The following is a 24,767-nucleotide window of genomic DNA, read 5'->3' on the forward strand; positions in this document are numbered from 1 at the left end:
CATCTCTGCAGAGAAGGAACGGGTGACGTTCCTTTCTTCAGGCTGAAGAAAGGTCTCGACCCGAAATGGCACCCATTCCTGCTGCCTGTCCCGCTGAGTTACTCCAGCATTTTGTGTCTATCTTCGGTGTAAGCCAGCATCTACAGTTCCTGCCTACACAGTATTACCAGCGTGATGTCCCTGGACGCTGCGGCTGCACTCATGTGCAAACTCGGCTGACGGATGGAGCTGCTGCAGTCCAAAGCACGAGCAAAGGTTCCCACTGCCCTGTGAGGAGAGAGCATAAACAAGCTCAACACACACAACGAAGCAGCCTCTAAATACAACACTCACAACAATTAGACTGGGACTGATGAACAGCTCCTGCGCTTTGCTGCTCCCAAACCTCCCGACTTACGCCCATCCTGACGTGCTGACATGGCGCATTAAAACACTCGATTCAAATGCAGGGATTGGACATTCAGGGTTGAGGCAGAAGGAATTCCCACACACAGAAGGCGGATCTTTGGAATTCTCAACACAAAAACAGCTGGAGATGCTTTGTCACCAAGTAGATTTGTTTTTGATATGAAGTAAATAGTGTTTGTGCTACTGAGATGAAGGGTGGCCATGGTGGAGCAGATATGCATGGCTTCACTGTTTCCTCCGTCTGTTTTTATTTCGAATGTTATATTTAATGTGAACCGCCTGCAGCATGGATGGGTGAGGGCGGAGATGACGGGGGCCAAGGAGCAGAGGATCAGCACAAACGTCATGCCAGTGGAGTGCTGTACTCCTGGGGGTTTAGGATACCAGGAGGCAGCAGAGAGTTCCTCAAAGCCAGTGGACTCACCGAGCTACGACGAGAAACTGGTCTATCTGCCGGTCAGTGAGCGAGTTGTCCGGGTCCCACAACTTGGTTTCCATTTTCATCTGGTTCCTGTCGTCAGACTCAACTGAGAGAAGTAAACGGGAAAATTATGGAGTCACACAGCACGGAAATAGGCCCTTCGGCCCAACTCGTTCATGCTGCCCCATCTAAGCTAGTCCTAACTGCCCGCATTCGGCCCAGATATCCCTCTAAACTTTTCCTACCCTTGTACAATGCCCTCCATAATGATTGGGACACAGACCTGTCATTTATTTATTTGCCTCTGTACTCCACAATTTGAGATTTGTAATAGACAAAAAAATCACCTGTGGTTAAAGTGCACATTGTCAGATTTTATTAAAGAACCTCCATCATTAGCTGACCTAGTATCTTTTAAATGGTGTTACATAAGCACTAAGATACTTGAAAGTATGAGAATGTAACAATAGTGGAGAGAGAGGACTGCTCTCCGTGTAATACAGGAGCGACTCTCCTCTCACCAATGAATCTGAATAACAAAAATTATAATAAAAATCCAATGATACATAGCACAATTAGAACTTGGAAACAAATAAAACAGAATCTAAAATTAAGAAATCTATCTCTTTTAATGCCAATAGTCAATAATCCGTCGTTTAAACCTTCAATTATAGATAAATCATTTACATAATGGGAAAGAATGGGAATCAAAACGCTCGGAGACTTGTATGAATTAGGAAAATTATTATCATTTCAACAATTACAACTGAAATATAATTTGAAAAATAATCAATATTTTAAATATCTTCAAATCCGTGACTATCTGAAAAAATACACAAAAGACTATCATAACATGTCCCCAGACTTATTGGATGAAGCCATGAAGACAAAGGCTGAATCAGCAAATCTAATATCATACTTATACAACATTATTTTAAATATAGAAATACCTACAACCGATGGTATTAGAAGAGACTGGGAACAAGAACTAGCTATAAAAATTTCAAAAGAGAGCTGGGATAAACACTTACTATACGTGCATAAATGCTCGATCAACGTACGACATACTCTAATTCAATATAAAACATTACATAGACTATATTATTCAAAAACTAAAATAAATAAACTTTTCCCCAATGTCTCACCCATCTGTGATAAATGTCAGTCACAAGAAGCTACCATAGCACACTCTTTTGTTTTTTGTATAAAAATCCAAAAATTCTGGAACGAAATATTTGAAATCTTCACAAAATTATTTAAAATAAAACTTGTACCAAAAGCAGAATGGATCATTTTTGGAATATCGGAAGGTAACCCCGAATTAAACGTGTTTCAAAAGAACTTACTTAATTACGGGCTAATAATGGGGAAAAAAGCTTATACTCAAATTTTGGAAAAATGCTCCAATACCAACAATAAAAATGTGGATTTCAAACATGTTCGAAACACTACACTTGGAAGAGATGAGACTCCTCCTAGCAGGCAAAGCAGACCACTTCCAAAAGACGTGGTCTGCATTTATGGAACTATTACAAGCATAAGGTGCAATAGTAATTTAAAATATAAATGGTACCAGGATCTGGTAACGGGGGGTATAAAATAAATTAAAAAATATATATATATACGGTTGGTATATCTTTTTTTGCGGAGTTCTCTGTTACAATAGAGCGATTGTTTTTCCTTTTTTTTTCTTTTCTTTCTAGGGTCTTATTTCCTTTCTTTACTTCCTTCTCTAACTTCTTCCCTAAGGGACTTTCTTTCCCCAACACTTTCCTACACCTTCACGATTCTTGCTCACTTTCCTTACTTCTTTTATTTCTATCTTTTTTAAAGCTCGAAAAACGAAGTGGTACAACAAATGTAATAAGATATATCTGATGTGTATTATTGTAATTTACTGTACTTCTAATTAAAAATAAATTTAAAAAATTTAAAAAATTTTAAAAATTTAAAAATGTTAAAAAATATAACAATAGTACATTGCACTGAGGTCTCACACCACCAACTTCAATCCCGACCTCGGGTGCTGTGTGTGTGGAGTTTGCCCTTCCTCCCAAATCTCGAGAGCACGCGGGTTTGTAGGTTAAGTCGCCTAAGGTCCATCTGTCTCCTCAGATCCTGGTGAACTTCTACCGCTGCACCATCGAGAGCATCCTTACCAACTGCATCACAGTATGGTATGGCAACTGCTCTGTCTCCGACCGGAAGGCATTGCAGAGGGTGGTGAAAATTGCCCAACGCATCACCGGTTCCTCGCTCCCCTCCATTGAGTCTGTCCAAAGCAAGCGTTGTCTGCGGAGGGCGCTCAGCATCGCCAAGGACTGCTCTCACCCCAACCATGGACTGTTTACCCTCCTACCATCCGGGAGGCGCTACAGGTCTCTCCGTTGCCGAACCAGCAGGTCCAGGAACAGCTTCTTCCCGGCGGCTGTCACTCTACTCAACAACGTACCTCGGTGACTGCCAATCACCCCCCCACCCCCCGGACACTATTATCACTTATTATTATTTATTCAAATCATTTGTTATGTCGCTCTTCCAGGGAGATGCTAAATGCATTTCGTTGTCTCTGTACTGTACACTGACAATGACAATTAAAATTGAATCTGAATCTGAATCTGAATCTTTGTAAATTGTCCCTGGTGTGCAGGGAGTGGATCTGAAAGTGGGATAACGTAGAACTAATGTCAACGGGTGATTGATTGCCAGCACGAACTCGATGGGCCGAAGGGCTGGTTTCCGAGTTGTATTTACTAAACCCACACAAGAGTTGCCATGTTTCCATGCATTATCTTGCACCCTTCTAGTTTCAAAGTTCTTCAAAATGTAGAGTTTGAACTTGGCCTCAACGGCCTGCTGTCCTGGCGGTGCCACTGATTTTGGAGTAGGCTGTTGAAGGAAAAGACAATTGGGGATACACCGCATGTAAACGTGTCTGCACATTACCATCTGCCAGCTTGTCGGGGATGTCGGCCTGGTACTTGGGCCCCACTCGTATGTCGCCCTGGTCAGCGATCAACGTCTTCTGCAAGGGGTCGAACACCAGTGAGTAGTAAAAGCAGTCCTGCAGGAGCACAGACATCAGATGGCTCAACGAGGATCGGGTACAGGAGCAGGCAAGAAACTGTGGAGCTGTGCAAGACACTCGTCAGGTGCCAGTCAGAACGCTGGCCACCACACAACAGGGAGGCTCGCACAGCTCTGCAGAATGTTGTCAGGGGTGCAGACTATAGTTTTGAAGAGAAACCATCTGAGGAGTTTCTATTGTAATGCCTACAATTACAATTTGTGCAGCTGGAAGAACCGCTGCTTCACATCGCCAATAATGCATTCTACCCAACAACTGTGGTGTCAAGTATTATGGCTCTGGCTTTTGGTTCTTTGGTATTGCCCTATGTACCAAGGTACAGTGAATAGCTTTGTTTCGCACATTATCCAAACAGATCAGATATACCATGCATAAATACAATCAGTTCAAACAAGTAAAATAGGTAGAGCAAAGGGAAGATACAGAGTGCACAATATAGTTCTCAGCATTGGAGAACTTAGATAAAATTCAATGTGCTCAATGGGGTAGTGGAGAATCAGACAGTACCCTAGCTTATGGAAGGACCATTCAGAAGCCTGATACCGGAGGGGAAGAGGCAGTTTCGGAGACTGCTAGTGCAATGTTTCAAACTTCTGTACCTTCTGCTGGATGGGAACAGGGAGAAGGATTAATGACTATGGTGGGCTTATCTTTGATTATGTTGACTGCTTTTGCAAGGCAGCGTGAGGTGTAGATGGAGACAATGTTGGGGAGTCTGGTCTGTGCGATGGACTGGGCTACATGAATTACTTGCAGGCTTGGGCGGAGCAGCTCCAAAAGCAAGCTGTGATGCAACCTGACAGTATATGTTCTACGGTGCTTGAGAAACGGTACTGGAAAATTAAATCAGACCAATGTGGGGTCTCTCTGTGACAGTCATAAGGAGGAAGAGAGATCAGGCCCAGAACCACCATAGAAAATTTCCTGTGCTTTTGATAAAGAAAAACATCCCAAACTACTTTGGACAAAAGATTTGATAGCGGCATGAGGTGGTGTTCGAGACATCGAGAAAGCTTGGGCAAATGAACAAAGCTTAGAGAGGTGAGTTTTAAGGAGAATCTTTAATCTTTGGAAAGAGTGAAGAGATAGAAAAGTTGAGGGAAGGAATTCCAGAGCTTGGGAAACACACGATTGTCAGTCCAGGGGACAATGGAACAGCAGTGGAATTGGAGGAGTGGTGTTATCTCAGTGAGAGAAGGCAACGACTGTACAGGGAGCTGCAGGGAACACATGCGTGGGTATTTTAACATTGAGACTGTGAATGAATAGTCAGAGGGCACGGGTGATGACAGTGAGGCAGGCCACAGGCAGCAGGTGAGGTTAGGGATGAAGATAGGTGCGAGGGGGTTGGAGCCGAGACTAAAGATAACAAAGGCACAGAGAGGTGAAGAGTTGATCAACTGGGCTGAAGCACAGGGCGAGTGGGCAGATAGATGCAATCCGAGTATCACCTCTCTATCCAGGTATTCGCTCAGCTTCTCCGTCTCATTCAACAAGGCCACATTACACTTCCCCCTGAGAAACAAAATGGCACAATTAGACAATATTGATCCAGGTCTGCACTCAGCTTCTGTCTGGCAAGTGCTACCTCTTGTTGGCTCCACCCTGGGCATTGACATCCAGCAGGTATTTAACATCACAGCCGATGGACACTGAAAGAGAGCAGGGTCCTGGCGGGGCCAGGTGGAGGGGCAACATCAGAATCCTCGGCCTTGCGTCACTCAGCACCAGTGCTTACTGACCCACATGGTTCCAGGTTTCAGAGTCAGCAAGCATGGTTTTAAATCCCTCCCTCTCTCCGTGGCCTCATTCGGCCTTTGCAATCCTCCATGAGCTCTTCACTCTTCCAGTTCCCCAGCATCCATTGCTCGAAACCATTGGCAACCACATGGTCAGTTGCCTTGACGCCAAGCCCTGGAACCTCCTCCCACAATTTTCTCCTTTAAAGGTCTCCTCAAAACCACTGCTTCGGTCACCTGCCCTAAGATGACTTCAAGGTCAGTCACCCTTAGCCACTAGTTCAGTGGCTCTTAGCCTTTTTGTCACCAGTACGCGCATACGTGAACAAAATACTGGATGTGGTATGTACCTTTGTTAAGTGCCTGTCCCACTTAGGCAATTTTTTTCGGCGACTTACTGGCACGCGTCATAGTCGCACCGACTTTTCTCTCGCACCGACTAGTGCAGTGGTTCTTGACCTGGGGGTCGTGACTCCCTATGGGGGTCGTTTGGGGCTTTGCCGGGGGTCATGAAGGGGACGCAAATAACATATCAATTTGTTGAGCCCATGTTTAGGAACCTAAAGGGCCTGTCTCACTTAGGCGATTTTTTTCAGCACCCGTCATAGTCGCAGTAGGTTGCCGAAAGCTTTCAACATGTTGAAAATCCAGCGGCGACCAGAAAAAGGTGCGACTACTCACGACCATACAGGCGTCACCCCGCGACCACGGTCGTGAGTAGTGGCCCAAGTACCTTTTTCTGGTCGTCACTGGATTTGCGACATGTTGAAAACTTTCGGCAACTTGTGACTATGATGGGTGCCAGCACGTCGCCGAAATAAATCGCCTAAGTGAGACAGGCCCTTTAGGTTCCTAAACATGGGCTCAACAAATTGATAGGTTATTTGCGTTCCCGTTCATGACCCCCGGCAAAGCCCCAAACGACCCCCATAGGGAGTCACGACCCCCAGGTCAAGAACCACTGCACTAGTCGGTGCGAGAGAAGGCATTTAATCTGGGAGAGGGCTGCAACAGATCAAATTTAAAAAAAAACAAAACATGGAGAGGAATCGGGCAAGTAAAACACGATCAGCTTGATGTCAGGAGGGTGCTGGAGGAATTACTTAGGATCAGACATGAAAGCGGACCTGCTGGAGCACCTTAAACATTTGACAGGGCGCATTGAGCCGTGGAGGGAGTCAAAAGATGATTGAAGATGACACGGACGCACAAGATGCTGGAATATTGAGCAGGAAACAAATTGCTGAAGGAGCTCAGCGGGCCAGGCAGCATCTGTGGAGGGAAGGGACAAGTCACATTTTGGGTCGGGACCCACTTCAGATCCTCTGGAAGACATGGACAGGTGATGATTCAGGTTGGGTGGTTTCCTGACCCGAAACGACACCTATCCACGTACTACAGATATGCTGTCTGACCCGCTGAGTTGCTCCAGCATTTTTTACTTTATATAGCATTTTAAAATTCATTAAATGGTCTTGGTTTACATAAGGTTCTTGGACGAGAAGCGGGGGAGAAGAAATATCTGCCTGGTGATAGCACAGAGAAGTCATCAGACCGTTTCTTTTAAACAATGTGTTTACCTGAAACTCAGGTTATAAATAGTGATGACAGCTCCAGTGGGGGGGGGGGGGGGGGGGGGCGAAATAGGACCTGCAGCCCTCATTTCCACCTTGTAACTGTAAACGAGTAGTGGACTTGTAACTGGGGCACAGGCTTTGGGGAATAAATCAGGAGGGCAAGCAAACAGGTTTCAACTGCTTGCTGTGAAATAGCTTTTTAATTATTCAGCTCTGTGCAAGGCCAGCAGGTTTAAATGGCCGACCGACAGCTTCACAAATTCTGCTCCTTTGGGAGATGGTAACTTCTGTGATGTTGACCGGGTTACCTGATGTGCGTGGCTGGTAGGGACTCGAACTGGCGAGAGAGGAAGAGCTCTCTGTGTTTAAGCTGATGCCGTTCCTGATCCACCAACATGGGCTGCTTGGAGTCCTCTTCAAACTCTCCTGAGGAAGATACCAGAATTAGACCGACTTTTCAGCAGAGGAGCCGATCATTTAGCCCCCTCGCGCTCCGTTCCAAGTGCTTTTACTTCACATCAGTCTCCTCCCGCCCGTCCCTTCACCTGCCCTCATCATCACATCTTTGTATTCCTCCCTCCCCCAGGCATTTCCCTCAAATGCAACGGTTCATTCCAACCGCTCCCTTGGTGGGAGACAGTTACACATTTCTGCTGCTCCTCAAAACAAGTTTCTTCTGGAGGCCCCACTGCATTTGAAAGAAACTCCTTGACAGCTCTACCCGATGTAAACTTCTTCTTAATTTTAAATGCCTTTATCACATCACAACCGAGATCATCCCCTTTTCAGGGGGGAAATTCTCCAATTCATATAGCTTTTCCTGATAATTTTGGTATCATTCTAGTAATCAAAAATGATATTGGAGTCACCCAGTGCACACTCCAAAATTGCAAGGACATCAGTTAGGTTATGCAGTTATGCAGTTAGATGATTCAGGTCCTGTTGTTACAGATATCAGTTTTCAATTTTAAACTAGGAATCATGGATAGAGCCGCTACCTCACAGCACCAGAGACCAGGTTTGATCCCGACCTCGGGTGCTGTCTCTACAGAGTTTGCACCTTCTCCTCGTGACCGGGTGCTCCCACATCCCAAAGACGTGCATGTTTGTTGGATCACTGGCCCTCTGTAAATAGCCCCTAGTGTATAGGGAGTGGGTGAGAAAGTGGGATAATACAGAACTGGTAATCGATAGTCGGCATTGGTGGTGGTGGTGGTGGGGGAGAGAGGGATGGGGGTGGGAGGAGGAGGGGGAGGAGAGGGAGAGGGGTGAGGAGAGGGAGATGGAGAGAGGGGAGGGGGAGAGAGGTGTGGGGGAGGGGGGAAGATGGGGTACATTGTGTTTTTGATTTTTTTTTGTCTTTGGATCGAATTCTGTCTTTAATTTGTGTATTGGTGATGTCTCTATTATTTATTTTACTCCGATTATATATTTTTTACTCTTGTTAAATTCTGTAAGGTGTCCTTGAGACTTTTGAAAGGCGCCCATAAATAAAATGTATTATTATTATTATTACCACCATGAGGTACCACCTCCAGTTTAAATTCCATTTGGAATATTTTGGAGGACCAAGAAACCAAGAACCAAGAAAGGGCCTGTTTCCATGCTATATCTTTCAATCAATACTCAAGAAAAGTGTCATCTTGAATGTTATTCCCAAACACAAAGAGAAAACTTTGTGTGGTTCCACAAAATCACAAGAATCTTGACACTGATCACACAATATTTTGGTTGGAATGGCGTTGCCCAACAGAGTGCCGTCATGTCAGGGGAGACTGGGCAGTGGGGAAAGGCAATGGTGGCGGGTGAGAGGTCAACGTTGTCAGAAATCACCAAAAGTCATCAGCGTCTGTGAATGTGGGAAGATCTTATTTTCATGCATGACATATTTGTTAAACACACACACACACACACGGCAGTGACGTGCGCTCCCACGTGCCTGCCCCACCCCCACCCCCTGCTCTGACAGCTCAATCGTGATGACGTGCCAGCCAGAGATGATGTTAATCAAGGGGGATTATAAAACAACCCTGACACCAGACCAACAAAGGCCCCTGCCGACCTGGAGCAGGAAACCCTGTTTTAATCTGGGCGTGCTCCTCAAAATGTGTCCTTAACCCTCTGTGTGCCAGTGGCCGACAGGCTGGGTACAGTCCCTGCTGGCGTGGCCGAGAAACCCCAGCGATGTGCGCCCCCAAACTGCCTGCCCGCCCACCCACCCACCACGCCCAGGAGGAGAATAAGCCCTGCATTCCATTAACCCTTGCAGCAGAGATGAAAAGCAGGCGTTGCACCTCCCAGCCAGGGCCTCATGCCTCCCTCGGCCCACACACGCTGCCTCCACACAGGCCAAGGGAAAGCCACTCACACACACACACTCACACTCACACACACTCTCTCTCTCACACACACACACAAACAACAACCTTTGGCTTCCTGTGCGGCAAGGGGTACTTTAAGCAAAACAGTGGCGACTACTTACTTTATTTACAGTCACTGAAGGTTAAACAGGGTGCAAAGCAGAAACTGAGGGGTTCCGTCAGCGTACAAAAAAACAATTTAGTCAAGCGTGACAGTTGTTTCTTTATTTTAAAACTCACACACACACACACACACACACAAACTAATTTTGGTGCACGCAAGCTGCCGTGAGTCAAGAGCGGGGAAAAAAAGTGTTGGAGGAACTCAGCGGGTCAAGCAGCATCTGTGGAGGGAATGGACAGACGACGTTTCGGATCGGGTCACTTCTTCAGACTGATCTACTGGAAGCATGAGCATAAACTAAGTATTGGAGGTCCCAACACTTCTGTCCATTCCTTCCACAAATGCTGCCCGACCTGCTGAGTACTGGAAATCCTAACCACGCATCTGCAGTTTCTTGCAGATATACTGGATACTGGTACAGGATACTGAGTTGGATGATCAGCTATGATCATATTGAATGGCGGTGCAGGCTCGAAGGGCCGAATGGCCTACTCCTGCACCTATTTTCTATGTCTATGTCTATCCATTTGATTGTTGAGAAACAAGGGAGCTGTGGGTAATGGAGGAACACGAAGAGGACGTACACCATTGAGATTCTTACACAGTAAACTGATCAGGATTTCCCTTGTAGTAACTCAGCTGGTCTGGCAGCATCCCTGGAGAACGTGGATAGGTGACATTTTGGGTCGGGTCTCTTCTTCAGACTGACTGTAAGTTTGTGTGTGTGTGGGGGGGGGGGGGGGGAAGAAGAGAGTTAGAGAAGAAAACTGGAAGAGAGGAGGGGCAGGACAAAGTATAGGCAGTTGAGGAGGTTAACATAGGCAATGGGGAGCTTTGATAGGCAGATAGTTGGACAATGGAAGCGTAGTCCAGATAACGGAGGGATTTGGTAGGTTTGACATCAGTAGGTGTCAGTTGATAATCTGGGCCCTGTGCTGGAGACAGAGACATCAAGAGAGTGATATCACAGGTGGTCCAAGTGTATTTGAGGGCAGATCTTATCTCTTGCCATACTCCCACTTGCTGGCTGACATACAAATAATAGAACACACATGGGGCCTTACCCCAAAGAATTATAGCGCTCCCTTCACCCATAGGAAAGGACAACAGCCAATGTTGTTCATCTATCAAAGAAGGGCAAGAGAGTCAAACCAGGAAATTATATGTTGACGAGCCTTACAGCAGTGGTAGTAGCTTTGTTGGAACAAGAGCTCCTTGCACCTGGAAAAGCACAAGACCAATTTGAGATAGTCAGCACGGCATAATGTAGGGGAGAGCAAGCCACAGAAACCTGATTGGTGAGGGTAGGCCAGTGGATGTTGTAAACATGGGCATGTATAGAGCTTTTGATAAGGTCCACCACAGTAAGCTGATCCAGAAGATCAAGGTAAATGACAATAGACAATAGGTGCAGGAGTAGGCCATTCAGCCCTTTGAGCCAGCACTGCCATTCAATATGATCATGGCTGATCATCCATGTCGACTTGGTAGATTGGATTCAAAATCGGCCCAGCCACAGAGGACAGAGGGTGAAGTGTTATTCTGACTGGAGGTCTGTGACGCGTCGTTCCATATACATTGCTGTTCAAAGGGATCTTGGGGTGCAAGTCCATAGACCCGTGAAAGTGTCAACGCAAGCACACAAGGTGGTAAAGAAGACATATGGGATACAAATGTTTAAGAAAAAACTGCAGATGCTGGAAAATCAAAGGTTGACAAAAATGCTGGAGAAACTCAGCGGGTGAGGCAGCATCTACGGAGCGAAGGAAAAAGGCAAGGAAGGAAGACCAAGGGTCTGAACCCGAAACATTGCCTTTTTCCTTCGCTCCATTGATGCTGCCTCACCCGCTGAGTTTCTCCAGCATTTTTGTCTACCATATGGCATACATATGTCTTCTGTTTAGATAGACACAAAAATCTGGAGTAACACAGCGGGTCAGACAGCATCTCTGGAGAAAAGGAATAGGTGACATTTCAGGGCGAGACTCTTCTTCAGACTGAGAGTCAGGGGAAAGGGAAATGAGAGATACAAACGGTGATGTAGAGAGATATAGAACAGATGAATTAAAACGATGCAAATAAGTAACGATGATAAAGGAAACAGGCTCTTGTTAGCAGTTTGATCGGTGAGAACGAGTACAGACAAGACTACTTTGAAGCTGGTAGGACTTGGATGGGGTTGGGATGGAGGGAGGGAATGCAAGGGTTACTTGGTTAGAAAAATCTATATTCATACCAAGTTCAAGTTCAAATTTATTTGAGCATTAAGCTGCCCCAATTAAATATGAGATGCTGTTCCTTCAATTTGCATTTGGCGTCACTCTGACAATGGAGGAGGCCCAGGGCAGAAAGGTCAGTGTGGGAATGGGAGGGGGAGTTAAAGTGTTTGGCAACCGGGAGATCAGGTAGGTTCAGGCGGACTGAGTGAAGTTGTTCAGCGAAACGATTTCCCAGTCTATGTTTGGTCTCGCCGATGTATAAGAGGCCAGACGATGTGTAAGAGCTATCGCTGCTATTCGTCATTTGGATATTGAGTATAAAAGACGGCAAGTTGTGCTATATAAATCACTGGCGAGGCCATGTTAGGAATATTACGTGCAGTTTGGGTTGTCGCATCACAGGAAGGATGTGGAGGCTTTGGAGAGGAATCAGAAGCTCTTCACCAGGATGTTGCTTGGATGAGAGAATACTAGCAAAAAGGGAAGGTTGGACAAACTTGGATTGCTTTCTCTAGAGCAGTGGTTCTCAAATGGGGGTACGCGTACCCCTGGGGGTACGTGAAGGCACTCCAGGGGGTACGTGAGATTTTAAAATATAGGCCTACATATATATTTTTGCGCTGGTTAGGGGGTACTTGGCTGAAAAAATATTTCACAGGGGGTACATCACTGAAAAAAGGTTGAGAACCACTGCTCTAGAGCATCAGAGGCTAAGGGGTAATCTGATAAAAGTTTATACAATGATGATGGGCATAAATAAATAGTCTTTTCCCTGGGTGGAAATGTTAAATTTTAAAATGAGAGGAAGAAAGGCATTTTTAAAATAAACACTGAGCTTCTACGGGAAGTGGTAAAATCAGATATAATAGCAATATTTAAGGGAGATTTAGACAGGCACATGAATAGGCAGTGAATGGAAAGATATCGACCATGTGCAGGCAAATGGGTTGAGTTTAACTTGGAATTGTGGTCAACACAAACATTGTGGGCAAAAGGACATGATCCTGTGCTGTGCTATGCCCTCTGTCATATCATGGAAACCCACCATTAAGGATGAAAAAAGATAAAACACAAAAAGCTGGAGTAACTCAGTGGGTCAGAGAGCATTTCTGAAGAAAATAGATGATGTTTTGGGTCGAGACCCTCCTTCAGGCGAAGGAGGGTCTGAAGAAGAGTCTCAACCCGAAACGTCACCTATTCCATTTCTCCAGAGATAGACACAAAATGTTGGAGAAACTCAGCAGGACAAGCAGCATCTCTAGATAGAAGGAATGGGTGACGTTTCGTGTCGAGAAAACATTCTCGAACCGAAACGTCACCCATTCCAGAATTTTGTGTCTCTCTTCGGTTTAAACCAGCATTTGCAGTTCCTTCCACACCTTTCCTCCAGACATGCTGTCTGACCCGCTGAGTTACACCAGCTTTTTGTCTCTTTTTCGGTTTAAACCTGCATCTGCAGTTTCTTCCTACACAGTAAGGATGAAAAAGCCAATAATGTAGTGCGGGACCTTACAGCCTGACCACATCCAGACAAGGCAATGTTTACAATGCCAGTGTTTAACATGGAAATTTACATTTAAATAGAATTAAATGTCTTTACCAGAAGGCAGTGAGAATCTTTGCACTGAAGCTGACAATGGTCTCTGGCTATTGTGAGTCAGTAAATTCTTCATAACACATCACAAAACCCAGAGGAGCAGGAGAAAATTGAGAGCAAGTCCCAGCTTGTGTTACACCAGATCATCAAACAATTAAAAACACATCAACAATTATATATGGGGGGTTGGTAATGCACAGAGAGCTGGTTAACAGAGAGATACGTTGCAGGGGAGAGATACGTTTTTTTGCCTTCCATCACAGCGAGGAGGAGATGCGCTGTGATGGATGTCTGTGTAAATTGTGTTGTGTCTTGGGTCTTTTTTTTCCATGTGTGTATGACTGCAGAAACAACATTTCATTTGAGCTTCTATGAGGTTCAAGTGACAAATAAATTGTATTGTGTGTATTGTGAGAGAGAAAGCAAACAGCAGGAATAAACAGGCCACTCCCAGGATAGACAAGAAGAGGCAGATGCTGGTTTATAAAAAGAGACAAAGTGCTGGAGCAACTGACCAGGTCAGTCTGAAGAAGGTACATAAAAATGCTGGAGAAACTCAGCGGGTGCAGCAGCATCTATGGAGCGAAGGAAATAGGTAACGTTTCGGGCCGAAACCCTTCTTCAGTCTGAAGAAGGGTCCCAACCCAAAACACCACCTGTCCATGCTCTCCAGAGATGCTGCCTGACCAGCTGAGTTATGCCAGCATTCTGCTGCTTCTATCCCAGGCTAACTGGTACCGACCGGGTTACCAGAGGGCTCCAGCCCTTGCTATTCTCAACCTGCATCAACCATCTGACTAAAATGCCCAAATGTCATATGTCCAAATTTACTGCTGATGCAAAATTAGATGGGTTTGTGAGAAGTATGGAGGTATAGAGACAAAGCAACCTTGTGGATATGACCACAGCTGGTGGATTATCCTATGAAAGATGTGGGGATGTCACAATGGTACATAACACACAAAAGCAGAGCTTTCTTTCAAACCAAGAAAAGGTAAAATTTGGGAACTGTTGATGTTCAAATTAGGACCTGGGCATCTGCTTCCACAAGTCACTGAAAGCTGTAACAAGCAATTGGATAGGCAAAATGATATGTGTAGGAAGGAACTGCAGATGCTGGTTTAAACTGAAGATACACACAAAATGCTGGAGTAATTCAGCCGGACGGGCTGAAGGAATGGGTGAGGTTTCTGGTGTGGTATGTTGGCAGTTATTACATGGATTCCAATAGATGATTGCAGATGTCTTCCTCTTGTATGCAGGGCTTGATGAGACCATAGAGGGTGGATTGTGTAGACTTGGTTATCTTATCTTAAAAAATGATATTCTTGTCTTAGGAATGCACCAAGGATTCACTGGACTGGATTGTTGTTTGTTTCCTGTGCTATTCACATCTCAGAATAGACAAAGTCTCTAGGAAAAAAAAGCACAAAGTGCTGAATAACTCAGCGGGTCAGGCAGCATCGTTGGAAGACGTGGATAGGTGATGTTTCGGGTCAGTGCCCCTTCTTTAGAGTCTGAAGAAGGATCCCAACCCGATACTTTAACTATCCATCTCTACCCGGAATGCTGTCTGACCCGCTGAGATACTCCAGCACTGTTTCTTTGGTAAACCAGCATCTGCAGTTCCTTGCGTCTGTCTTCTCTCGAGTTCAGCATGACAACTGACCTCATCAAAACGTGCAATATTCTTACACGGTTCAACAAAGTGGAAGCAGCGAGTCCAGAGTAAGGAGTCAGCGATTAGAGCTAAGTGAGCAGGAATCGTTTCACTCAGAAGTTCTCTGTGCTGAAAGACTGGAGGCTCTGCCATCAAATTAATTCAAACTAAAGATCAGTAGATTTCTAGACATTTAAAGAATAAAGGGATATGGGGATGCACAGGAAAATGAAGCCAAGATTCAGAAGATGAGCCACGGTCTTAATGTTTAGTTTAGTGATAGAGGGGGAAACAGGCCCTTCGGCCCACCGAGTCTGCGTCAACCATCGATCACCCCGTACACTAGTAGTATCCTACACACCTGGGACAATTAACCTACAAAGCTGCACCTCTTTAGAGTGTAGGAGGAAACCGGAGCACCTGGAGAAAACCCATGTGGTCACGGTGTACAAACTCCACACAGATAGCACCCGTAGACAGAATCGAACCAGGGTCTCTGGCACTGTAAGGCAGCAACTCTACCGCTGTGCCTCCCAATATATAGCAGAACAGACCTGAAGGACTAGTTGGCCTTTTGTTCTCATACAATACTGTCTGTATTCAAGCCATTGTTATGTTTAGAAGATGATTCTTTAAACATTGATGCCAACTCCATACACTGGGAAACAATTTGGAATGATTGAGAAAGATGGATGAACATCTGTGCAGATATCATCCTGACATCAGTCTGAAGAAGGGTCTCGACCCGAAATGTCACCCATTCATTCTCTCCAGAGATGCTGCCCGTCTCACTGAGTTACTCCAGCATTTTGTGTCCACCTTTGGTGCAGATATATATCATCACGGGTTCAGTGCACCCGAGACATGAATGGTTTTTCTATCTGTAGCCGCCTTCTGATCCGTTCGGCATTTCCAACGTTCTGTGTTTGTTAGTCAGTAACAGACTTCTGGGGTGACGGGTATCGAGTGACAGTGCTCCAATCTAAACATTGGCCCTGTTCTCACATGCAAAAACCTGCGTCAATCTTGAAAAGAAAGTCGAATCAAAATGTTTCAGAGGATTGATAATCCTGAGATCCCCTTGCTCTTTAAAACCAGATACTTTTGCTGCTGGGGATTTACTGACGCCTATATTAAGCAGTTACTCAGGGCTGAGACAATTCTAGTCCACTACATTCATGAGTACACAAGACAACTGGAGCCGTGGGCCACTCAGGCCATCAAGCTTGCACTACCATTCAATATGATCATGGATAATCTATGCTGGCGACAAACCCTCTGTGCGACTTGCTCATAACACCAAGTAGAACAGTTTGATTTATCTGTACAATGGGGTGGGAGATTGCAACATTCACGTGGTCCGCCCTGTTTCAACGAATGCAATCATCCCGGCATGCACAATCAAATAAGATCAAATAGAACAAGTTGTCCTACAACTTTAGGCTGTGCACGCCATACGCAAGAAGAAGAAGATCAGTACAATGTGAGTGGCCATTGTTCAGTACGAATCACACTACCTTGTCAGAAATCATGGCAATACAAGACCTTTATCAAATCCATAGATAGGCCCATAGACATGTACTCACACTTTAATCAGACACACAAACCTTCCCTGTCTGACCTCCTCTACAGCTCAGCCTTTGGGCAGAACAGTGGCGCATATGGTCGAGTCGCAGCCTCACAGTGCCAGAAACCTGAGCTTGATCCTGAACTTGGCTGCTGCGTGGAGTTTGTACCTTCTCCCTGTGACCATTTGGGTTTCCTCCCAAATACCAAAGACGTGCGGGTTTGTAGGTTAATTGGCCATCTGTAAATTGCCCCGAGTGGGAAGTGGATGCCAAAGTGAGATAACAGAACTAGTGTGAACGGGTGATTAATGGTCGTTGCAGACTCGGTGGGCCGAAGGGCCAGTTTTCACGCTGTCTCTTTCTATTAATCAGAATGCCAACCAACAGAACTTTCGGACACCCCGCCACACTTATACAGTGCCTTGTTGTTAATGGTTGATTAAAAAAGGTGAGTCAGTGGATTGGTCACACGAATGTAAGCCCCTAAAGCATTTTGGCAACTGAATAAAGAAGATCATATCCAAGCAAAATATAGTCGGGAGAAAGTGCAAATTAAATTAAATGGCTTTGTAGAAGCACAACTTCTACTGGGAGTAAAATGTTGAGATTTCCAAACGGTCATATATAGAAAAAAACAATGTATTTTCAAATGATACAGTTTCACTATGCTGATGTCAGCTTGTTGAAGGGTCTCGACCCAAAACGGCGCCCATTTCTTTTCTCCAGAGATGCTGCCTCTCCCGTTGAGTTACTCGAGCATTTTGTGTCCACCTATCCATGCTCAAGTTGGGTAGAGGCTGGGTTTTTGAGCAGAACTCCAGGAAATGCAGCTGAGAATCTGCCATCCCCAGCACAGGGACAACCAAGTGAAGGGTATACGAACGACATCTTTAAAGGCAGTGGTGTGGAATGTCCCATCCAAAGAGTCAATACAGCAAGGGAAGAATCTGGGTTTTAAAGAAAGGAGTGCATACAGGGAGCAAGCTGGAAGTTGGCGTATAAAAATCTATCAGGCAGCTCTGGTGTATAAAATCTATCAAGCAGTTTGAGAAGCACTTGATTGTCTGCTCTTGAATAATAGGAACAGCAGCGGCAGTTCTGGTGCAACAGGTTCAAGAGGCTGAATGGCCTCCTCCTGTTCGCATACAATAGGCTCGAGGAGCTGAACAATTGTTTGTTCCTGAGTGCCAAAGTCGCCTTCTGTTTAAAGAGTTTAAAAAGATATTGGTTGGGCGAGTGTTTGTCACTTCCAACCAACTCCGCAGCTTTTCAGACATTGTGTTAAATCCCCTTTTAAAATGCTCAACAAGATTCCTGCAAAGCCTGGAGTCTCATGTTACTGTTTTCCCTCCTTGTTGTGGACTTTCCCCGTCAGGACACGATTTTCCCGTCAACGTTTTTGTACTATCTCAAACACCTCAATTAGATCACTCTGGTCTGCGGTACTCGAGGGACGACACACTCCTCTGGTCCTGCTACCATTCTAATTCTCAACACTGCACTCGCTTGAGCTAACACAGCTCTCCCAAAGTACAGGACCAGAATTGCAGGAAAGATAGTAAGCAAGACTGCTGGGAGAACACTCCTGGGTCACACGATACAAGCACTGGCAGAATGCATTATTCATCTTAATAGACTGCAGGTTAAAGCAAACATCAGCTGTGAAATCCTTGTAGGCTTAAATAAATCCTTTTGTTTTGCGATGGCTGTGGAACACTAATGCTTCAGACACATCATGGAACATAGAACAGTACAGGAACAGGCCATTTGGCCCACGATATCTGTGCTAAATCATGCCAGGTTATACTAATCCCTCCTGCCTGCAAGTGATCTATACACTCCATTCCCTGCATACCCCTGCATCTATCCAAAAGCCTCGTAAACACCCCTGTATCTGCCTCCACCACCGTCCCTGGCAGCTCGCTCCAGACATCCACCACCGTGCAAAAATAACTCGTTTGGCACATCTCCGCTATAGCCCGGGACATACCCAGTCAGATCCTGTGGACATGCTCATCAGACCAGGCACTACCTCCTACTTGATCCCAGCAGAAAAGTATACTCTGCACGTCCTCTATGTCCTTTGCCTTGGTGAGTACAGATGCAAAGTACTCCTTTAGTACCTCGCCTACATTCTATGACTCCAAACAAATTCCCTCTTTTATCCTCGAGTACTCCGACCCTCTCTCTGATTATCCTCTTGCTTTTAGTATATGTGTATGATTTATTTGGATTTTCTCTAATCTGATTTGCCAAAGACATTCCATGGCCACTTCAAGCCTTTTTCATTCCCTGCTTGAGTTTTTTTCCCTCTCAAATTTACAACTTCTCTCATCATCCACGGTTCCCTAACCTTGCCATCCTTGTCCCTCCTCCTTGCTGCAACATGGCAGCCCTGAACTCTGATCAGCTGGTCTTTAAACAACCCCCACATGTCAGATAGGGACTTACATATTCCCAATTCACTCTCCTCAGCATCTGCCGAATAATGGTCTACTTTGCCCTCCAAGAACCAGACTTCATCATTATCTTAAAAGGTGAGCTGCTCCCAAAAAGGTGAGATGCTTTCCCACTGGAAGGCCAGTCACTTGGCCAGGCTCATTTCAAAATACAAGGTCCGGTCTGGTTCCCCCCCTGTAGTTGGACTGCCCAACTGTCGAGCGGGTAAGATCATCTCTGACCCCTCTCACCCTGGCCACAAACGCTTTGAAGCACTTCCCTCTGGAAGGCGACTCCGGACTGTCAAAGCCGCCACAGCCAGACATAAAAACAGCTCTACTCAATAACCAAAAGTCTGTAGCCTCCTTTTGCACTGGTATTTGATTTCATTTACATGTTTAAAATATAACGTTTTATTATTAATGTTTAATGTTTTATGTGTCATTCTTAATTGTTACTGTATGTCATGTTGTTACATGCGAGCGGAGCGCCAAGACAAATTCCTTGTATGTGAACATACTTGGCCAATAAACGTATTCATTCATTCATGTAGTGTTTCAGGAAACCCTCTTGGATGTAGGCAAGAAATTCTGCCGCATCTAAGCTTCTTGTACTAAGGATGTCCTCTCGGATGACAATCCGTCCACTCATCTACTCCTCTATTGAGTGGCAAAGTAAAATCCCATCAGAGTGATTGCACCTTTCTTATTTTTGAGCCTACCACGTTGCCTCAGTGGATGAACCCTCCAGTGTATCATCTGAGTGCAGCTGTGATATTCTCTCCGATTAGTACTGTGACTCCATCTCTTTTCTCTCCCTCTCTATCATGCCTGAAACATGGAAACCCTTGAACTGCCTGTCCTGTTCCTCACATAACTCATACCGAATGCCAGAGAATTGGTTACAACGCTGCTAAATATAAACTTTGGCTCTGGCCTGATGATGTACAAGCTTTTTTACAACACATTTTCTGCTGGACTTGTATGTCCAATCGTTCCCACACCACTTCAGCCAGCCAGCCTGGATAAAAACCACAAGCTACTCACGTGCATGGTTGTCTGCCAGTCCATTGAGGTTGCTGGAAATGTCCCGTCTCCGGAACAGACACACAACCTTGGCTTCTACGTTCCCGCTGCCGGTCTGCTTAAAACAAAAAACACATCCAGATTGAACACTGGCAATTCACAGCATCCAACTCAGGCACTCAACTCGATCACCTCCACTTTGGAAAAGTTGCGACTTTTGAGTCCTACTCCAAAGCACATCATTTAGGCCGACGCACTCTGCAGAGGGGGCAGCGATGAAGAAGTGACATGTTGAAAACATAGCAACGCATATCATCGGAAACGGGCCCTTCGGCCCACAAAATCCATGCTGAACATAATACGAATGTACTCGCTAGAGTTTAGAAGATTGAGGGGGGATCTTATAGAAACTTACAAAATTCTTAAGGGGTTGGACAGGCTAGATGCAGGAAGATTGTTCCCGATGTTGGGGAAGTCCAGAACAAGGGGTCACAGTTTAAGGATAAGGGGGAAATCTTTTAGGACCGAGATGAGGAAAACATTTTTCACACAGAGAGTGGTGAATCTGTGGAATTCTCTGCCACAGAAGGTAGTTGAGGCCAGTTCATTGGCTATATTTAAGAGGGAGTTAGATGTGGCCCTTGTGGCTAAAGGGATCAGGGGGTATGGAGAGAAGGCAGGTACAGGATACTGAGTTGGATGATCAGCCATGATCATATTGAATGGCGGTGCAGGCTCGAAGGGCCGAATGGCCTACTCCTGCACCTATTTTCTATGTTTCTATGAATCTAAACTAATCTCATCTGCCTGCATATGATCCATTCCCTGCATATCCATGTGCCTATCTAAAAGCCTCTTAGACGCCACTATCGTATCTGCTTCCACCACCCTTCCTGGCAGTGCGATTCAGGCATCTACAACTCTAAAAAAACAACTTGTCCTGCACATCTCCTTTAAACTTTGCCCCTCCCACCTTAGTCTTGAACATTTCCACCCTGGAAAAAAAAAGGTTCTGCCCGTTTACCTAATCTATGCCTCTCATAATTGTATATGCTTCTATCAGGACCCCCCCCCCCCCCCCCCCAGAGAAACCAATCCAAGATTTTGCAACCTCTCCTTACAGCTAATACCCTGAAATCCAGTAGTAGGACTCGTAATTACCTTTTGAGTCGTAGACACAAAAGCTGGAGTAACTCAGCGGGACAGGCGGTGTCCCTGGAGAGAAGGAATGGGTGAAGTTTCCGGTCGAGACCTTTCTTCAGACGTTTTGAGTCAATGCTTCACGCCCTCCACAGATGCTGCCTGACCCGCTGAGTTACTCCAGCACAAGATTCCAGCGCCTGCAGTCCCTTGTGTCGCTGTTGCTGGTGAAATGACGGAGGGATAATATTGATTGCAGCGTATCGGGGGGAACTCCCTCACTTTTCCAACAAAAGCCAGATGAATGTTTATTTTTTGAGGAAGAATGACGGTGATGTGGGTTTAACTTCTCATGCAATGAGCTAGTATATTGAATGCCTCATAATGACTATTCAACAACTGCAAAGTCTTTCGTAATTGGTGAAGATAGAAGAGATAGATTATCTAATATTGACCATTTCACGTGCCCCTTACTGAGCAACATAGAAACATAGAAAATAGGTGCAGGAGTAGGCCATTCGGCCCTTCGAGCCTGCACCACCATTCAATACGATCATGGCTGATCATCCAACTCAGTATCCTGTACCTGCCTTCTCTCCATACTCCCTGATCCCTTTAGCCACAAGGGCCACCTCTAACTCCCTCTTAAATATAGCCAATGAACTGGCCTCAACTACCTTCTGTGGCAGAGAATTCCACAGATTCACCACTCTCTGTGTGAAAAATGTTTTTCCTCATCTCGGTCCTAAAAGATTTCCCCCTTATCCTTAAACTGTGACCCCTTGTTCTGGACTTCCCCAACATCGGGAACAATCTTCCTGCATCTAGCAACATTGCATGTGTTGGTATAAGACTTGGAGTAGATAGGGCAGGGCCAAGTTTTAATGTCAGTTATGATGTCCCCCCATGAGAGGCAAATAGTGCCTGCTATTTGCTGGCAAGGGAATTAATTTTAGCTGGTTCCTAGGCGACACTGGGAATAGATTGTTTGCCTGCCATCACCTGCTAAACGATGCAGGAAAGGATGAAGTGACAAAAAAATTAATCAGCCACAACAAGTTGGATGAGCATCTATGAAATAAATCACTATGTCCCCAAAATTTGTAAAACATGTACCTTATTTAGTTCCTCTATCCTGCGGATGAGGTATGGATTACTTGAGGAGTTTTCAAAGTAAACATAATCTGAAAAAGAACGCAGATGACAAAGGTTAGAAAACACACACACTTCAGAGACCAACAAATGTTTGAAGAAGGGCCCTGCCCCAAAATGTCATCTGTCCATTTCCCACCACAAATGCAGATTGAAAGTCAACCCTCTTTCTTGGGGAAGCCGAGGCCAGAGAATGTGCCGCTACTGTTGCTTCATGTGGGTCAGATAAATGAACAAAGGCCAGCAATCATATCGGGGGATTCTACTCTGTCGCCCACATCATATCACCCCTTAAGTGGCATTCCATTATTTACATTTTGTGAGGAAGGCAATGGTCACTTGATTTGACATCTTTTCCAGTAGATTATGTCCTTGAAGCAAAGCATTAAATAAAGACACATAAAACTGATTAGGCAAACACAGGCAGAGCCTCACATGCTCATTGATTACTGAAATCTACACCCCTACCTTGCTCACTGCCACATTCTCCCCTTTCTCTTGCTGGTTACCCAGAACCAGCTGCCTCCTGCTTCAGAGCCGAACAGCTCCGTGAAGTCTGAAGAAGGGTCCTGGCCCGAAACGTCATCTGTCCATACCCTCCACAGATGCTGATGAACCCGCTCAGTTCATAAAGTCATGCAGCACAGAAACAGGCCCTTCAGCCCAGCTCTCCCATGCTGACCGAGGATGCCCCATATATGCTTGTGCCATCTGCCTGCATTTGGCCCGTAACCCTCTAGACATTTCCTATACGTTCACCATGTCCAAGTGTCTTTTAAATGCTGTTATTGCACCTGCCTCAACTACCTCCTCTGGCAGCTTGTTCCATATATCCTCGATGTGGAAAAGCTGTCTATCAGGTTCCTATTTAATCCTACCCCCCCCCCCCCCATCTTAAACCCATGTCCTTAATTCCCCTAATTTGTGTAAAAGATTGTGCATTCACCCCTCATGATTTCATACATCTCTACAAGATTGCCCGTCATCCTCCAGAGCTCCAAGGAATAAAGTCCTAGTCTGCCTAACCTTCCCCCATAGGTCAGGCCCTCGAGTCCTGGCAACATCCTGGTAAATACTCGCTGCTCTCTTTCAATCTTAATGACATCCTCTGTAGCAGGGTAATCAAACCTGAACACAATATTCCTAATGCGGCCTCACCAACGTGTTGTACAACTATTACATAAGCAATCCTCCAGCACGTTGGGGTTGTGCAAAATATCAAATATCCCTGACAGGAACCGTCTGATCTCTCCCAAATCCTGGGGCTGTTATTTATCCCTCAGACAACATCACTAAGAATCAGATTATCTGATTATTACCTTATTATAATTTGCAACAACTTCAAAAGACTTAACTGAATGTACTTTGAAACCTTGATGTCATGATGCAACACATAATCAGTCTTAGTGATGTTAGTTCAGAGACAAAGATAGCTTCAAGGACACATGCAAATCTCCCCGGCACCCTCATGGTGGCCATGCGTTCTTCCATTTCCAGAGACAGAGAACTTATGGGCCTGTCCCACTTAGGCGACTGCCAGGGACTAGTTTTAATGGAATGCACCTATGACACCTAGCGACAACCTACATCAACCTATGACAGCAAAAATTGTCACCACTGTCGCCGAAAAATTTTCAACATTTGCCCAAAAAAATCGCCTAAGTGAGACAGGCCCATTAGACTAACATATGTGAATGGCCGAGCCTCCGAATACATGTGAATGGCCAAGCCTCCAGCAGCCTGCACTTTAGCTGTGATGCCCTCTCCAACAATGCTGTGCTCTTAGTACTGGCACTTGAAGTTTCAGTATGATACACTTCCTGGACCATGCCAGTGATCAGGGGGAGATTTGTCCACTAAATCACAACTAACAAAACTTGCATCATAAATTAAGAACAGAATGCTGGAAGAATTCAGCAGGTCAAGCAGAAGATGCAAGCCAACATTTTGGGTTGAGACCCTGCGTCAGGACTGAGGGAGATTGCCGGTACATAGCAGGACAAGGAGCGTGCGATAGAGACTGGTGGGTGGTTAATGGAGTCAGATAGAGACGGGACGTGCGAGGAACAAAAGGAAACAAGGTGGAGGCACAAGGAACTGCAGACGTTGGAATCACGAGCAACACGCAAAGTGCTGGAATAACTGGGTCAGGGAATGGACATACGATGTTTCATGCCGGGACTCTTCTTCAGACTATAGACAAAAAAACATGGTGGCAGGTGAGCATCTGTGGGGTTTTTGCCTCCACGG

At 45.4% G+C, this 24,767-nt stretch overlaps 1 protein-coding gene across 2 annotated transcripts in view; it reads right to left on the minus strand.

Annotated features, from left to right (window-relative positions):
• The window catches only part of mta2 (metastasis associated 1 family member 2), a 64,514-nt gene that overhangs the window by 27,143 nt on the left and 12,604 nt on the right, over positions 1-24,767 (minus strand). Inside the window, exons 2-8 of one of the 2 annotated variants that reach the window (XM_033015409.1) lie at positions 22,482-22,549; positions 20,247-20,340; positions 7,542-7,659; positions 5,369-5,432; positions 3,776-3,893; positions 833-935; positions 168-267 (exon numbers count right to left, since the gene is read on the minus strand). In XM_033015409.1, coding sequence (XP_032871300.1) covers positions 168-267; positions 833-935; positions 3,776-3,893; positions 5,369-5,432; positions 7,542-7,659; positions 20,247-20,340; positions 22,482-22,549 — 665 coding nt within the window. Of the gene's footprint in view, positions 1-167; positions 268-832; positions 936-3,775; positions 3,894-5,368; positions 5,433-7,541; positions 7,660-20,246; positions 20,344-22,481; positions 22,550-24,767 lie in introns of both variants that reach the window. The other variant, XM_033015408.1, reaches the window with a different exon arrangement.

Source organism: Amblyraja radiata, chromosome 45, assembly GCF_010909765.2.
Source record: "Amblyraja radiata isolate CabotCenter1 chromosome 45, sAmbRad1.1.pri, whole genome shotgun sequence".
NCBI classification, from domain to species: Eukaryota; Metazoa; Chordata; class Chondrichthyes; order Rajiformes; family Rajidae; genus Amblyraja; species Amblyraja radiata.